The 17,784-nt window shown below is 45.5% G+C and overlaps 1 protein-coding gene and 1 long non-coding RNA gene across 7 annotated transcripts in view; one reads left to right on the top strand and one right to left on the bottom strand.

The window, feature by feature from the left end:
• The window catches only part of AHRR (aryl hydrocarbon receptor repressor), a 456,078-nt gene that overhangs the window by 37,546 nt on the left and 400,748 nt on the right, over positions 1 to 17,784 (bottom strand). For all 6 annotated transcript variants that reach the window (XM_068236645.1, XM_068236646.1, XM_068236643.1 and 3 more), the window contains one exon: positions 8,716 to 8,849. In XM_068236645.1, coding sequence (XP_068092746.1) covers positions 8,716 to 8,849 — 134 coding nt within the window. The remainder of the gene's footprint in view (positions 1 to 8,715; positions 8,850 to 17,784) is intronic.
• On the top strand, positions 1,458 to 8,880 carry LOC137518581 (uncharacterized). The gene is made up of 2 exons (XR_011020849.1): positions 1,458 to 1,501; positions 8,611 to 8,880. It is a non-coding gene; the product is annotated as an uncharacterized lncRNA (long non-coding RNA).

Genomic DNA, 17,784 nt, shown 5'->3' with positions numbered 1-17,784 from the left:
CAGAGAGAACAACTCACCTCCCTGCCCTGGTTCCGATCGCCGGCGCCTCTCACGGTGTCTCACTTGCCGCTGGTCTCCTCTTGTACATAGTTACTGATGCACACTAAACTTCCTGTTAAGCAGGAAGTTTAGTGTGTATCAGTGACAATGTACAAGAGGAGACCAGCGGCAAGTGAGAGGCGCCGGCGATCGGAACCAGGGAGGTGAGTTGTTCTCTCTGCTGCACTCTGTAGGGGGGAGCACGGATAGCGCTCGGAGAGGAGGGAGGGAGAGGACGGGCTGCCCTCCCCGCGGCTCCCCCCTCCTTAACGGTGCCCGCACGGGCATCATTCATGTTTGCCCCTTATCACCCCCAGCAGCAGCACCGGGGGGCGGAGCGAAACGGACACAGCCGGGGCGCAGCTTGCCAGCTTCCAAATTAAAACACATGCGGTCAGGCAGCAGGAGCGCCCCCTGATAGCTGGCGCCCTGAGCAATCGCACCGGTCGCTCAGGTCAAAGGCCGGCCCTGCATGTAGTGCAGAGTTTACAACATCTAACACACAGATTTTATTTAATATGTTTACTTATTTTAAATTAACTTTAAAATGTTCTAATGTACAACAGATCCATGCAATAATTTGCTATAAAAGGATTGGGTAGGCTATCTCAGAAAATAGATCTATTAATACATTATGACTGTTCCAAATTTTAAAAAGCATGCTACACAGGGCTAGACACACACTGAGCACATATTCATTTGTATGAGGTACACAGTCTATGTCATCAAACCAGTGAGCACATTTCTGAATGCAATACAAAAACCCTGACCAAATGTAGTCTACTATGATGAAGGAAAATGTCATTTTCCCTTTTTATGCACTTCATATGCAAAAATAGTATGTTAACAAAGCTTGTAGAGGTCTTAATGAGGGGTTTGTGGAATACATATTACATCATATTGTGGCAGCATGATATTTCCACAGTAAATAAAGCATTAGGTGGGTCATCAACAGTAGCTGATGCATTGTTGGTGATGTACTCAGGCATTCACTGAATGCACAGGGTATAACAATACTAAGAAAAGGGTTGTTTGGTGGAAGTCATGCAAAGTGTGAATGGTGAAAGTTCTGAATAGACTCCCTGATTTTTCCCTATGGTGAATTGTTCTGTATTTCCACAGCTTCAAACAAAAGATATGCTTTACTTCTTACTTTCCTTATTATGAGCTCATGTTTACAAACAGCAATTGTGAAATTATATAATACCAGTAAAAAGGCTCGCCCGTTAAAAAACAGGCGGTAGGTCCCGACCCGCTAATCCCCAGCTACGCATGCACAGACGCGTCCCGATCACCAGTTCCCCACCCCTGTCCAAAGTATATGCACACAGGGAGATGTTGCTTACTTGGAAGTTGGAAAAAGCTGTTATTTCCCACAATGCAATGAGGTTCTCAGACAGCAAACTGTCAAGTCTGGAAGCAGGAACACACACACACAGGGCCAGGATGCAGAGACACAGGGGTATTATTATATAGGATGTCTCGATCAATAGGTTTTCATCTATATCCAGCATGTAGATCATGTAGATCAAAACTCACCTTTTCACTCTGGCCTACTACCCCTCACACGTGTTCTAAACCCACAGCTGAACTCTGGTCCTCTACCTCTCCCTCTAGAGTGTAAGCCTGTAACAGCAGGTGTGTGTAGTGGAACCAAAGGATCACAAGCAGTTGAAAGTTAAACAAATCTTATTTTAGTAAGGATTCTTAGCAGTGGAAATCACAAACGTATAACTGCAACACATCAGATATATGCAACTGAAATGAAGCACTGTGCAAAGGGTTGTGTTATCACAGAACACAGTCCAGTAGGACAACAAGTCCCAGCATGTCTGGCAGTAGTAAGCAAAGGTAAATGCACATATAACTTCAATAGACAGTTCTGTAAACTGGTGTAACAGAATTCAGTGGATTCAGTTTCTGGTACTTGCGCTTTCCAAGATTTCTGCATCAAAGTCCTCCTGAGCAGTTCAGCTTCTGCAGGCTGGTCTCATCTCACTCAGCAGACTGTATCAGGCCTCAGAAGTTTCTAGAAGACCAGGCCTCACACCACCCCACTGTGTCCACAGTGCTCTGAACTTCTCTCTGGATGGTTTGCCTGGTAGAGCAGAGGTCTTACACTCCAATGCTTGCTGTTTCGCTCTGAAGCCGCCAGCACGCTTCCAAACTGGGTACTGCTCCAAGATGGGTAGTGAGTAACTTGCCTCTGCTCCTCTCACTCCATCCACCCGAGCTGTACTGAGCCCAGAGTATAGGACAGAAGAGCCCTTTGAAGATTCCTGGGAGGGGCTTCCTGTGACTGGGCATGTTAAAGGGGTGATGCCTTTTGCTCTTAAAGCAGCATTACTCTGACCTGTTTGAGTGGACCCATGGTAGTCTAAATACTCTGGCAGAGTCACCCTGTTACACTCCACCCCACTTGACCTTGCTGTCCCCAGCAAGGCATTAACTCTTTGAGTCCATACAAAGTCTTCCTCTGCATAACGGGCAGGAGGCTTGCCCAAATTAGGTCTTTGAGATCGGCGAATGTCCCTGGGTTGTAAGAGTTCACCAGAGTTCAGTTCAGGATCATCCTCCTGTTGGTTGAAAGGCACCAGATTTTCATCGACAGGAGGCACTGGGTTAGAAGGTACTGGCAGATACCACAAATTCCCTAAAGGATTTACTGGTTGAGATGGAGGTTGCTCTTCCACCGTTGGGAACTCCCTAGGGACATCTGGATTTCCAGTGGCAGTATACCGCTTTAACAGTTTTCGATGTAGTCTCCTAGGCCTATCTTGTGAACCCTCTTTTAGGACATCATAAACAGGGACTCCATTCATTGGCTGACGTAGAACAACCCAAGGCTCCGGCTCCCACCGGGTTTGCAGCTTCCCATATTGGTGAGCTCCTTTTCTTCTAATAAGCACTCGTTCACCTGGACGCAATTCATCAGACTCTGTTCTAACACCCTCAATGTCCTGCCACTGCTTCCTTTTGACAAACTCTTGTACTTCTCTCAGTCTGCGCTTCAGCTCTTGAATCCACATGATGGGTGTATATCCAGGAGAGTCACTTGGGGGTGAGGCCCAGAGGTCAAGGGGACCACCCCGAGTGCGTCCAAAAAGCACATGGTAAGGTGTTCGTCCGGTTGCTGAATGGATGGTATGGTTGTAACTCCAGACTAGTTCTGCCAGGTACATGGTCCATCTTCTTTTCTTTTCCTTTTCCAAGCCTCGTAGCATCTGTATGATAGTTCTGTTAAACCTCTCACATGCTCCATTACCCTGGGGGTGGTATGGGGTGGTACGAGACTTCTTTATTCCTGCCAAGTTACATAGCTCTTGAATCGTGTCGCCTTCAAAGCAGGCACCCTGGTCAGAATGAATTCTTTGGGGGCACCCATACGGCAAACAGAAATGCTTCCAGATAGATAGTGCGGCTGTTCGAGCAGTCTGATCCCGGGTTGGGACAACCACAGCAAATTTGGAGAAATGATCAACCATAACCAGGGCATGATTAAAGCCATCTTCAGACATGTCTAGAGTGAGATAGTCCACTGTCAACACTTCCAGTGGTTCAGAGGTCCGCCAAGTCTGGATAGGCACTGCACTCTCCCCTCCTTTCACCGCTGCACAAGTATGGCATTGCTGACAGACTCTCTCTACAATAGTACTTAAGCCCACGCAATAACAGTACCTGCGCAACCAACTGTAGGTTTTCTCAACTCCCCAGTGCCCTGAATCATTATGCACCTTCTCAGCCACAGAGAGGGTCTTTGCTCGGGACAGAAGTACCTGCCATGTTATATCAGGGTCACGTGGGAATGCCACTCTGCGGTACAACACCTCATTGCGAATAATTAATCGGCTCCACTCTTGAAGTAACCTTACACTTTCAGCTGGCCAGTCCTGACGATTTGTTTGAGAAGGTCTTTTTTTATTTTGTACTGATTCTAAAAGTGGTGCTATAATGGGATCATCCCTTTGCAACTCTTTCCAATCAAGATTCCCTAGAGTGGTAGTGAGTAGGCTCTGACTTGTGACAGGTATCTGGCTGCGGGGGCTATTCTGGCCCAAGTGTGTCAAGTCAGGGATTTCTACATCTTCATAGTTGAGATCCACGTTTCTTTCTGGTAGCCCCTGTGGATAACGGGATAAGGCATCAGCATGAGCATTATCTTTGCCTGGTCGATAATGTATGGTAAAATCAAATTTTGACAGACGGGCAGCCCATCGTTGCTCCAAGGCCCCCAGCTTTGCTGACTGCAAATGCACCAAAGGATTATTATCGGTCCATACTTCAAACTTGGCACCAGTTAAATATTCTACAAAGCGCTCAGTTACTGCCCACACCAAGGCAAGTAATTCTAGTTTGAATGAGCTATAGTTGGCAGGGTTCTTCTCTGATTCATGCAAACTTCGACTTGCATAGGCTATCACTCTCTCTTTACCTTGTTGCACCTGAGACAGAATGGCTTCTAGTCCTTTGGTGCTTGCATCTGTTTGCAGGCGGAAAGGCAACGAGAAGTCTGCAAAGGCCAGTATTGGTGCGGAAGTTAACTGGGTTTTCAGGAATTCAAAAGCACTTTGCTGCTCAGAGCCCCAGTCAACTTTTGTAGATTGTCCCTTAAGGTCTGCTCCCTTAAGTAACTGTTGAATTGGGGCAGTGTGTTGAGCAAAATGGGGGATGAAACGCCGGTAATACCCGGCAAGCCCTAAGAAAGCTCTAACCTCTGTCACAGTTCGTGGTGGTGGCCAGTCTTGTATAGCAGCCACTTTATTTGGATTGGGATGTACCCCCTTCTGAGATACAACATGCCCTAGGAACTCTATTGATTGCTTCAGTAAGTGACATTTTTTTGGCTTTAGCTTGAGTCCATAACTAAATAATCTAGAGAACACAGTGTCCAGTCGCTGGAGATGCTCCTCAAATGTTGATGAGAAGATTATAATATCATCAAGATAAATCAGGAGGTGATCGAGATTCATATCTCCTAGGCAATGTTCCATTGTCCGCTGGAAGGTAGCAGGGGCATTTGTGAGCCCAAAGGGCATTCTCTTAAACTGGAAAAGTCCCATGGGGGTAACAAAAGCTGTCTTCGCCTTGTCTTGTTCAGCTACAGGGATCTGCCAGTAACCACTAGCCAAATCTAATGTAGAAAAATATCGTGCTCGCCCCAGGGCTGTTAGAGACTCTTCAATGCGGGGCAGAGGGTATGCATCCCGTACCGTAACCGCATTCAGCTTACGATAGTCTACGCAGAAGCGCAATGACCCATCCTTCTTTTTCACAAGAACTATTGGCGCGGCCCATGGGCTTTTACTCTCTTCAATCACCCCTTGCTCCAGCATTTGAGTGATCATTTGTTTAACATCTTGATAGAGATGTGATGGAATACTTCTGAACCGCTCCCTAATAGGAGCAGAATTACTGGTAACGATCTCATGCTCCACTCCAGTGGCACAGCCAAGGTCATGGTCCCCCTGGGAAAAGGCTTTAGCATGCTTGTCTAGCAGCTTGGTAAGAGCTTCTTTTTCTCCTGGTGAAAGATCTCCTGCAGATAATGGTATTTGTTGGAGGATGGCTTCCCCATTCCAGGATCTCGTGGGTCCAGAGAAATTGGAAACAGAAAACACCTTGGCTTCAAACTGTTGTCCCCTTCTATGCTTTAGCTGAATCTGTGGAGGCTCCACTGCTGAGACCTGGGATACTGAATACAGCTCAGCTAGTGTGGTACCCGATGGGATACGTAGAGGGCTTGGTTGAAAGTTACATATCCTCACCGGAACCTTGCCTTGTTGCACCACAGCCAAAGTCCGAGCCAAACATGGTCTTTCAGTGATTGGCAGCGGCTCAACCATCACTGTGAGCCCTTGCAGCAACCTTTGTGAACCGACAGGTAAATAGATCACTGTTTCCTGCTGTGGAGCTACTTCCAAAACTTTTCCGCTAAACACCTTGACAACTCCCACTTTCTCAGAAAGTGCATCAGTCTCTCTTTGGGCCTCCTGTTTTTTCCGAAGGGCTTTCAACTCCATATGAATTGTTCTTGGGGGCCCTGAGATCCCATTTTGTTTGGAACAGTCCACATCTACAAGATCCTGAATAATATTCATACCTAGGATAACAGGTGGCTTATGGGTGGCATCTCCTTTCACAATTACAACCCCTCTCTGGCCAAGCTTCAGGCCCCATAATTCTACAGTCATCCAGGTGATACCCACTACAGGTATTGGCAGATCATTAGCAGCTGTTAGGGTCACCCATGGGGCATCAGAGTCAGTCCGTCGACCTGGAAATAGTTTTCGGTAATGTCCCTCATTTATGATGGTCACCTGTGACCCAGTATCAAACAGACATTCTATTTCTTTTCCTTCAAACAGGCCTTTGACTATTGGGGAATTTCCTACCAATTTTGACATTTCTGTGTGTGGAGTCTCTTCTTGATTTCGCCCAGCCATGTGACTCCTCACAGCAGGGCGTGCTAGTTTAACGGCTCCGTACGTTTAGGTTTCCTTTTCTGAGGGCATGCACGGGATAAATGTCCCCTTTTATGACAGTTCCAGCATTCTGGGCCCACATCAGAAGTTCGTTCACTGGACTGTGAAGATGAGCTATGATGAATGTACTGGCTTGCCCTTCTCATCTGCGCCACCTCCGCCTGTAACCCACTAACTGTCTCCGCCAGATCACGGACTACCATCTCCAAGGTCTCTGCAGGGGCTGTCGTAGTTGGCACAGTTGTTGTGCTAACTAAAGTCTCATTCACAGGGAAATTCTGATGAGCAACAATATGCCTACTGCTTTCTTCTTCTGCCGAGAGGGCAATAGCATGGGCTAGCAGTGCTGAGAATGTAAGGTCAGGAGATGTATTCATACGTTCACGTATTTTTCCCTTTACTCTCCTGTTACAGAGTCCCTGCATAAATTGCTCCTTTAGCCACAGGTCTGGGGCTGCCCATACTGGTTTTCCTGGCTGCTCTTTTTAATGGATTGCAGCTACAAGATCTTGCAAAGCATTTGCATATTGGGGGATAGTTTCATCCGCACCCTGTACCCGGGTCATAAACTGCTTCTGTAGGCCATGCAGGGATCCCTGGTCCCCAAAGATTTTCTCAAGGTAGGCTACAATCTTATCAACTGTATCTCTTTCTGATTCAGGCAAATGGAATACTGTGCGACGAGCCTCCCCTTCAAGGGCACTTAAAGCAACTTCTGGCTGCTGGGCTTCTGGCACAGAATGAGAACGGATAAGCCCACGTAGCCGCTCTGCCCAATCACTGAGATCTTTGGCCAATCCTGTGTATTTTGGCAAATAATGAGCTAATGCTCCAACTGGAAGAATAGCGAATGGAGCCCCGCCCACCGACGGGGGGTTGGGTGCGGACCCGCCTGATAATGTGGAGGAAGATTGATTTTGATCCATGGTCACTACCCTGCTCGCAGCGCCAAAACATGTAACAGCAGGTGTGTGTAGTGGAACCAAAGGATCACAAGCAGTTGAAAGTTAAACAAATCTTATTTTAGTAAGGATTCTTAGCAGTGGAAATCACAAACGTATAACTGCAACACATCAGATATATGCAACTGAAATAAAGCACTGTGCAAAGGGTTGTGTTATCACAGAACACAGTCCAGTAGGACAACAAGTCCCAGCATGTCTGGCAGTAGTAAGCAAAGGTAAATGCACATATAACTTCAATAGACAGTTCTGTAAACTGGTGTAACAGAATTCAGTGGATTCAGTTTCTGGTACTTGCGCTTTCCAAGATTTCTGCATCAAAGTCCTCCTGAGCAGTTCAGCTTCTGCAGGCTGGTCTCATCTCACTCAGCAGACTGTATCAGGCCTCAGAAGTTTCTAGAAGACCAGGCCTCACACCACCCCACTGTGTCCACAGTGCTCTGAACTTCTCTCTGGATGGTTTGCCTGGTAGAGCAGAGGTCTTACACTCCAATGCTTGCTGTTTCGCTCTGAAGCCGCCAGCACGCTTCCAAACTGGGTACTGCTCCAAGATGGGTAGTGAGTAACTTGCCTCTGCTCCTCTCACTCCATCCACCCGAGCTGTACTGAGCCCAGAGTATAGGACAGAAGAGCCCTTTGAAGATTCCTGGGAGGGGCTTCCTGTGACTGGGCATGTTAAAGGGGTGATGCCTTTTGCTCTTAAAGCAGCATTACTCTGACCTGTTTGAGTGGACCCATGGTAGTCTAAATACTCTGGCAGAGTCACCCTGTTACAAGCCTTTGGGCAGGGTCCTCCTCCTTTTGTGTCCTACCTGATCATGCACCTCCATTACTGTGCCCCCATGCTATGCATTTGAGTGAACCTAATTTGCCTAATCTCCATGCTCCCATCCAGTGACTAAGCATTACCTTGTACTCATACTGTGCTGTGTAATCTGGTTTTTCTTGTATTCCTGTATTGTCATATTGCTGTATGTCACCCCTAAATATTGTCTGCAACCTAAACTAATGTCCAGCGCTGCGTAATATGTTGGCGCTTTATAAATACAATAAGTAATAATAATAATGTATAAAAGTATTGTCTGTTATATTTTAAATGATCACTTAAATTTTCTTTATATATTAAGATTTCTCATCAAAAGCACTTCCATCTAAAGAATGGTCTCAATCATAATAAACAGAAAAATGGTATACTGTATCCTAGAAAAGGTGCAGTAATCCCTCCTGCCTACCAGAAATCCAGATGTGCTGTCCAACAAGCAGCGCACTCGACAGATAAAACAGCGATTGAGAAATGAAGAGTATTCGGAGGGGCTGGAATTGGAGTCTTGTGCCTTCAACAGTTTTTTGAGGAAGACCTCTTCACCTGCATTAAAAAACAACATACTTTAAAAGAATAGTAAAGGATTCTGTAACTTTAAGAAGTTTGAATCAGGATGATACCATTTATTGCTTTAAGTGATGGCTGACATGGTGCAATACTCTACTGCGACTACTAAAACTTTGTTTTCAACAGCATTTCCTGAACAGCAATTTAACTGCCAAAATAGTAAGATACCAGCCAGCCTCCCTAATCACTTGCACACTATTTTGCCAGTTAGACTTTGCAACTGCTGTTCAGGAAATGCTGTTGAAAACAAAGAAAACCTGAGAATCCCCCATGAGGAGATGGACTGACCCAAAACTTGTCAGATTTTAACTGCCTACTTTTTTCAGGATAGTGGTCCTTTAAAGAGGAACTCCAGTGAAAATAATGTAATAAAAAAAAAGTGCTTCATTTTTACAATAATTATGTATAATGATTTAGTCAGTGTTTGCTCATTGTAAAATATTTCCTCTCCCCTGTTTACATTCTGACATTTATTACATGGTGACATTTTTACTGTGGGCAGGTTATGTAGCTGCTGCTAGCTGTTTTTGCCATTGGAGACAGCTGTAAGCAGCTATTTCCTGTCTGTGAACATTGTTACATTGTGGCAGTTTGCCAGGAGCACCGCGGTCCTCAGAGCTTCTTGTGGGAGGGGTTTCACCACAATATCAGTCATACAGCGCCCCGTGGTGGTCTGTTTGTGAAAAGCAATAGATTTCTCATGTAAAAGGGGGTACCAGCTACTGATTGGGATAAAGTTAAACTCTTGGTTGGAGTTCCTCTTTAAATAAATTTCTTATAAAAGATATTAGACAAGTTATTGAGTGTATCTTATAGACGTTAAAACACAACATAGGTAAACATGTAAAAGAATTATAAAATGAATACAACACATATGTAATGTATTAATTATAATATACAGCTTTAACATTATTGCTGTTGTGGAAGTTGGTCTACCAGTTAGAATTAAACCAACTGCAAATAGGTTTCAAAACACAGAAATCGCATTAGATATTTCCAGTGGAAATTATTGCACTAATTAGACTAAAATAATAATGTGAAGTATCTGACATATTAGAGCATATAAAACGCTTTTTAAAAACACATTTTAATTATGTAGTATGCAAACTTAATAATATAGATGAATAATCATGTCTTAATAATCATCTCCAGAGACCAAACACAGATGAGAAATGGGGGAAGCAGGCATGTAGGGTGAGCTGTCCTAATGCTCACCGCTCCCCGTTCTCCTTTCTGCCACTCGTTTAGCTGGAATTGCCCCGTCTTCTCGTCGGCCGGGTCAGGAGCATTGCGGCATTCTGGCCGGGCTACACGCATGCTACAGCATGCAACCCCTGCCAGCACGTGTACATCAGTACGGGAACCCCCGACCGGGACCGCGCTGCGCTTCCGTGTGAGATTGGTCCCGGCCGGAGGCTCCCGTACTGATGTTCGCGTGCCGGCAGAGGTTGCGTGCCATAGCATGCGTGTAGCCCGGCCAGAAAGCCGCAATGCTACCGACCCAGCCAAACATAAGACGGGGCCACGGGGCAATTGCAGCTAAACGAGCCGGCAGAAGGGAGAACGGGGGAGCAGTGAGCATCAGGACAGCTCACCATACATGCCCCCGTTTCTCATCTGTGTTTGGGCTCTGGTATCCTTTAAGAGGGATTTAAAGGCAAAAAGTCAGTTGCTTAAAGGGATACTGTAGGGGGGTCGGGGGAAAATGAGCTGAACTTACCCGGGGCTTCTAATGGTCCCCCGCAGACATCCTGTGCCCGCGCAGCCACTCACCGATGCTCCGGCCCCGCCTCCAGTTCACTTCTGGAATTTCTGACTTTAAAGTCAGAAAACCACTGCGCCTGCGTTGCCGTGTCCTCGCTCTCGCTGATGTCACCAGGAGTGTACTGCGCAGACACAGACCATACTGGGCCTGCGCTGTGCGCTCTTGATGACATCAGCGGGATCGAGGACACGGCAATGCAGGCGCAGTGGTTTTCTGACTTTAAAGTCAGAAATTCCAGAAGTGAACTGGAGGCGGGGCCGGAGCATCGGTGAGTGGCTGCGCGGGCACAGGATGTCTGCGGGGGACCATTAGAAGCCCCGGGTAAGTTCAACTAATTTTCCCCTGACCCCCATACAGTATCCCTTTAAGTAAAGTCGGTAGGCACATTTAGTTATATACAAAACTAAAAAGAGCAAATCTATTATCATCAAAAAGGTGTATAGACAACCTAGGCAAAAATTCATAACTCCATTCAAGAAAAAGACTGCCTATTGCTGGTTGAAGGTCTCAGCCACTCTATGTGCAAATCAGTAAATCAATAATCAGTAAATCAAATCAGTAAATAATAATGAATTCCATTTATTAGGGACATATCCCTTTAAGAGATTAAAAACAATACATTTAAGATCCCCCAATGTTGCAGATAAGCAATCCCCCGCCCAACAATAGGTAATACAATAAATGCCAATATTAGATGCTGTATATCGAGGGTTCCTTTAGCAAAAAAAGTGCTGATGCAAGTACAATGTGCAAAAATATCCAAAATACAAAACACTGTAAGAAATATCCAATATGAAGTAAAGAATAGAAAAACTACATGGAAAAACACAAGAATGATACAAAGCCACTGTCAAAATTAGTGACAGAAAACCATAATTGTGAGGTTGCTGATAAGCACCTGTCATAAAGTGAGCTCATGCAAAGGTAGCTGCAGCAAATCGGTAAAGTGTCAGTAGTGCAGAAAATAAGGTGCTGGTGTGAATAGGATAGGAACATTACCCGTATCCAAGTTGGGAGGAGAGGGAGACAGCCCTACGCGCTCGCAGTCTCAGCTGCTTCTCTGCAGGCCAACTAAAAAAAACGGGGACATCCCCTCATATACCCCTGCACTAGATAGTGCAGCTACCTTTGCATGGATACTAGATAGTGCAGGGGTATATGAGGGGATGTCCCTGTTTTTTTTAGTTGGCCTGCAGAGAAGCAGCTGAGACTGCGAGCGCGTAGGGCTGTCTCCCTCTCCTCCCAACTTGGATACGGGTAATGTTCCTATCCTATTCACACCAGCACCTTATTTTCTGCACTACTGACACTTTACCGATTTGCTGCAGCTACCTTTGCATGAGCTCACTTTATGACAGGTGCTTATCAGCAATCTCACAATTATGGTTTTCTGTCACTAATTTTGACAGTGGCTTTGTATCATTCTTGTGTTTTTCCATGTAGTTTTTCTATTCTTTACTTCATATTGGATATTTCTTACAGTGTTTTGTATTTTGGATATTTTTGCACATTGTACTTGCATCAGCACTTTTTTTTGCTAAAGGAACCCCCGATATACAGCATCTAATATTGGCATTTATTGTATTACCTATTGTTGGGCGGGGGATTGCTTATCTGCAACATTGGGGGATCTTAAATGTATTGTTTTTAATCTCTTAAAGGGATATGTCCCTAATAAATGGAATTCATTATTTGAGATATGACTGGACAGATTATTGATTTACTGATTTGCACATAGAGTGGCTGAGACCTTCATCCAGCAATAGGCAGTCTTTTTCTTGAATGGAGTAGGCACAGTTAGGACCATAAATATTTGGACAGAGACGACTTCTTTCTAATTTTGGTTCTGTACATTACCCAATGAATGTTAAATGAAACAACTCAGATGCAGTTAAAGTGCAGATTTTTAGTTTTAATCCAGTGGGGTGAAAAAAATGATTACCTGAAAATGTGAGACAACTAAATTGTTTATTTAAACACAATCCCTTCATTTCACGGGTTCAAAAATAATTGGACATTTGACTCAAAGGCTATTTTATGGACAGGTGTGGGCAAATCCATCATTCTCAATCAAGTAGATAAAAGGCCTGGAGTTGATTTGAGGTGCAGTACTTGCATGTAGAACATTTAGTTGAGAACAGATCACATACAGTCCAAGAAGCATGCAGGTGAAAGAAGCCATCCTTAACCACTTGAGGACCGCAGTGTTAAACCCCCCTACAGACCAGGCCATTTTTCAACCAATGGGCCACTACAGCTTTAAGGCCTCACTGCAGGGCCGCAGAACTCAGCACACAAGTGATTTCCCCCCTCCCCCCTTTTCTCCACAGCAACAGAGCTTTCTGTTGGTGGGGTCTGATCACCCCCAACATTGTTTATTTATTTTTTATAAATATTTATTTTCTTTTTTCCTTAATAAATTTCCCTATTTTTTTTAATAATTATTTCCTCAGCCCTCTCTTCCTCCGCCAGCTAATCAGTTTGATCGGCTGTGATAGGCGTCAGCCTATCACATTGGATCGCTTTTGTGCCACCAGAGGGGACAGCCGAGTGACACGGCTGTCCCCTCTACAGCGCTGCCTTAGATCGCAGTGCTGTACCGAGTAAATAGACAGCGGTTTTACCATCTAACAGTTTCCTAGCGGCGATCGCCGCTGGGAGACTGAAGGCAATCCCCTGCAAACTCTGCCCCAAGGACCTTATGCCAATCGGCATTAGGTGGTACTGGGGCTGCCGCATCCACGCCATTTGCGTGGATCGGTCGTAAGGTAGTTAAACTGCGAAAACAGAAAAAACCCTTCCAAGAAATTGCTACATTATTACGAGAGGCAAAATCTACAGTTTGGAACATCCTGAGAAAGAAAGCAAGCACTGGTGAATTCAGCAACACAAAAACACCTAGATGTCAACCAACAACAACAGTGGTGGATGATCACAGATTCATTTCCATGGTGAAGAGAAACCCCATCACATCAACCAACCAAGTGAACAACAACCTCCAGGAGATAGGCATATTGATATCCAAGTTTACCACAAAGAGAAGACTGTATGAAAGTAAATACAGGTACACTGCAAGGTGCAAGCCATTCATAAACCTCAAAAATAGAAAGGCTAGATTCTTGCTAAAGAACATCCTCCACCAGAATTATGGCAAGAAATAAAAGTATGGAGAAGGCGTAAAAACAGCTTCCAAAGTATACCACATATGGCTTGGGCATGCATGGCTGCCAGTGGTAAGGGGACACTAGTGTTTATTGATGATGTGAGACAGGACAGAAGCAGCCTAATAAATTCGGAGGTGTTCAGAGACATACTGCCCCATATGCAATTAACTTTTTCTCCTGAGTTATCTCCTAGGGCAGGGTTTTTCAACCTTTCCACTTATTGTACCAATTTTATTGCTTGAAAACTTTCAAGTACCACTAGTGTGCCTGCACAGTAGATCGGCTGTTTCTGCTGAAGCCTGAATGGAGAGCAGCTACTGTGCATGTGCACACCGATGAGGAGGACTATGGGGCTCCCAGCACTGGATCCCTTCTACTGAGGAGGAAGGGGGAAACCTCTTTAGGATACAAAGGCCTCCCCTTCCCTGAGGTAAGTACCCCCCGGGGCACTTTTTTCTTACAAGGTACACTTTAAGAAAAAAAGGCATTTGGGAGGGGAAAAGTAGGAGGCATTGGTGGGGAAAAAACTAGAATTAGATTGCTAGCCTAGAGGTAGATTGCCAATATGGGCAACCATACAAGTTCGAACCCCCCCCCACACACACACACATGCTTAATTATAGGTAGCCTAGTCCCACCATCAGAGAGCTGAGAGCTAGGCAGTGACTCACCACAAAGTTCGGCTCCCCCTTGCTCACTCCTTGCTGTGCTGCCCTGTGGAATAGTTCACACCTCAGATCATTGGTAAGCCAGCCGCAGTGAAGAGACAGCCAGGCAAGCGGTGCATGGTGACGGCGTGTATACTTCAAATCACTTTCTGTATCTGCGCCATCACTGTGCACCGTTGGCCTGGCTGTCTCCTCCACACTAATCTGAGGTCTGAAGTATGCCGCAGAGAAGCACAGCAAGGAGCGAGGGAGGTGGAGCCAAACTTTGTGGAGGCAGGACAGGACAGGGACAAGTGGCAGGTGGACAAAAAAGTGGGAGGCAAATCTGGTGTGTACCACCTGGCCAACAGCAAAGTACCACTGGTGGCAAGCGTACCACAGGTGCAAAGCCCTGGTCTAGAGCGATTAGCCTGACTAATTAGGCCTTATAAACAAGTAAACAGCAAGTGTAAATTAGGGCTGTCAGGTGTGCCACTCTATGCCATAGTTTGGGCTAATATGTAAACACAGGAGGTTAACCCTTTTGTGTTCCTAGGACACCAGAAAGTAAAAACTGCAGGGTTTTTGTAAGATTTCTGTAAATTGTAACAAAGAAATGTTTTTCTTTAAAGTGATGATGCTGTTGCTTCTCTCCTTAGAGCAGAGAGGAAGCTCTCAGTTTAGGTCCGCTTCAAAAGCTGACAGAACCAACAGGTTTTGGACTAGTCCATCTCCTCACGATGGAGTCTCAGGGTTTCCCTTTGTTTTCAAAAGCATTTGCTGAATGGCCATTGTTAAGTCTGACTGCCAAAATAGTGTGCGAGTAGGGACGCTGGCTGGTCCTATTTTGGCAGTTAGACTTAGCAACTGCCATTAAGGAAATTATTTTAAAAAACAAAGAAAACCCTTTGTATCCCCAATGAGGAACTCCACTAGTCCAAAACATGTTGGTTCTGAAAGATTTTAACTGCTTACTTTTTTCACTATAGTGGTCCTTTAATATGGTAATTTGATAACAACCGTGAAGGTCAGGATGTACTGCTGCATTGCTGAGCTTATTTCAGTACTGTGTCTCAGACTCTCGAGCTGTGCAGCAGTGTGTTCTGACAAACTGCTGTATGCATTTCTGTGCCAACACAGTGCTGTCTCATTTCAATTAATACTGCCATGCAGAGCAAAACACGTGCCATACATTTTTATTAAAGAGAAGTAAATGGTCGGCACTCCAAAAAATTGGTACAGACAGATCTGTAATTCATTCTGTAATTAAGATAATCCAAAATTCCAAAGCAACAAAGTACCTCTTTATCAAGAAAAAACAGTGCAAGTAATCTGAAAAACAACTCTGCAACAATAAATCACCATAATGCACAATAAATAAATACATTTAAAGGGACTCCGAGCAGTGCAGAAACTATGGAAAGATGCATATCATTTTAAAGCGCTCTTTCTCCTCTTTCCAATGATATATAAACCACCACCCTACGTCTTTTAGTTTTCGCTATTTTCGCGATTGAAATTGCCGCGGCCGCGATTTCGATCGCGAAAATAGAGAAAACTAAAAGGTGTAGGGCAACGATTTAGGTGTCGTCAGAAAGAGGAGAAAGAGAGCTTTAACCACTTGCCGACCGCACGCTTATACCGTGCGTCGGCAAAGTGGCAGCTGCAGGACCAGCGACGCAGTACTGCGTCGCCAGCTGCAGCCTAATTAATCAGGAAGCAGTACGAGCGGCTGCTTCCTGTCAAATCACGGCGGGGGGCTCCGTGAATAGCCTGCGGGCCGCCGATGGCGGCTCGCAGGCTAGATGTAAACACAAGCGGAAATAATCCGCTTTGTTTACATTTGTACGGCGCTGCTGCGCAGCAGCGCCGTAAGGCAGATCGGCGATCCCCGGCCAATCAGCGGCCGGGGATCGCCGCCATGTGACAGGAGACAGCCTGTCACTGGCTGCACAGGACGGATAGCGTCCTGTGCAGCAGGATCTCCAGGAGGGGGCCAGGTAGGAGAGGGAGGGGGAGGATTTCGCCGCGGAGGGGGGCTTTGAGGTGCCCCCCCCGCCACCCACAGCAGGCAGGAGAGATCAGACCCCCCCAGCACATCATCCCCATAGGGGGGAAAAAAGGGGGGCAATCTGATCTCCCTGCCTGCACCCTGATCTGTGCTGGGGGCTGCAGAGCCCACCCAGCACAGATCACTCAAACCAGCGCTGGTCCTTAAGGGGGGGTAAAGGGTGGGTCCTCAAGTGGTTAAAATGATATCCATCAAGCCATAGTTATATTGTATTACACAGGACGACACTTTCCCCAGTGTCAGCAGCTCCATTTTTCTGAATGCAGCTGCTGACTTTGACAAAAAGTCGCCCTGTGTAATACAATATAACTATGGCTTGATGGATATCATTTTAAAGCTCTCTTTCTCCTCTTTCTGACGACACCTAAATCGTTGCCCTACGCCTTTTAGTTTTCTCTATTTTTGCGATCGAAATCGCGGCCGCGGCAATTTCAATCACGAAAATAGCAAAAACTAAAAGGCATAGGATGGCGGTTTATATATCATTGGAAAGAGGAGAAAGAGAGCTTTAAAATGATGTGCATCTTTTCATAGTTTCTGCACTGCTCGGAGTCCCTTTAAAGAGGAGCTGTTAGGTATAGGGTCTCAGAGAAAATAAACACATATATCAGTAGCTAAAGATTGGCTGTACTTACATTACATATGCATTTCACTGTCCACGTTTGGATTTCACAGAATTTGTATATAGTATATGCAGAGATAGATGCTCCTGACAGCTCATGGCAGGCTCCATGTTTGTGAAGCCAAATGTGTCGTCATGTCCTGCCTGCTTCTGATCACAGATAAGCTCGTTCTTGAACAACACGGTGTGCAGTGAATATTAATGAGCCATGTGGCTAGGAACAATAGCTGACTCCTGCAGTGAAACTCTGCCCCGAGATTTATCAGTGTTTCGCGCTGGACTGATTAGAAGCTCCTGTACCGTCTCATTAGCAGCCGAGGGGAGGGCCCCAGAATGCTTTGCAGTTTAGCTGCGGCTTGCGTCTTTATGGGTCTATAACAGACTTTAAGATAAGCACACATCAAAGGTAACTGAAATGTTTATCTTCACTAATGGCTTTTGAGCTTCCTTCTAAACTGTTTAACACAGGAGAATAGAGGTTTAAATTAGCTTCTGCAGCCTGACAGTTACTCTTTAAAGCAGCCCAAGAAAAAGAGGATCACCATTGTGGAGGAACACAAGTACCAAACACTAAGGTAAGAGAATGTGTGGACAAGTGTCAAAGGTGGCTAAAAGTGCTAGCCTGGAAAGAGAACCACTATG

This window comes from Hyperolius riggenbachi, chromosome 5 (genome assembly GCF_040937935.1).
Source record: "Hyperolius riggenbachi isolate aHypRig1 chromosome 5, aHypRig1.pri, whole genome shotgun sequence".
NCBI lineage: Eukaryota > Metazoa > Chordata > Amphibia > Anura > Hyperoliidae > Hyperolius > Hyperolius riggenbachi.
This window is presented reverse-complemented; position numbering and strand designations above follow the sequence as displayed.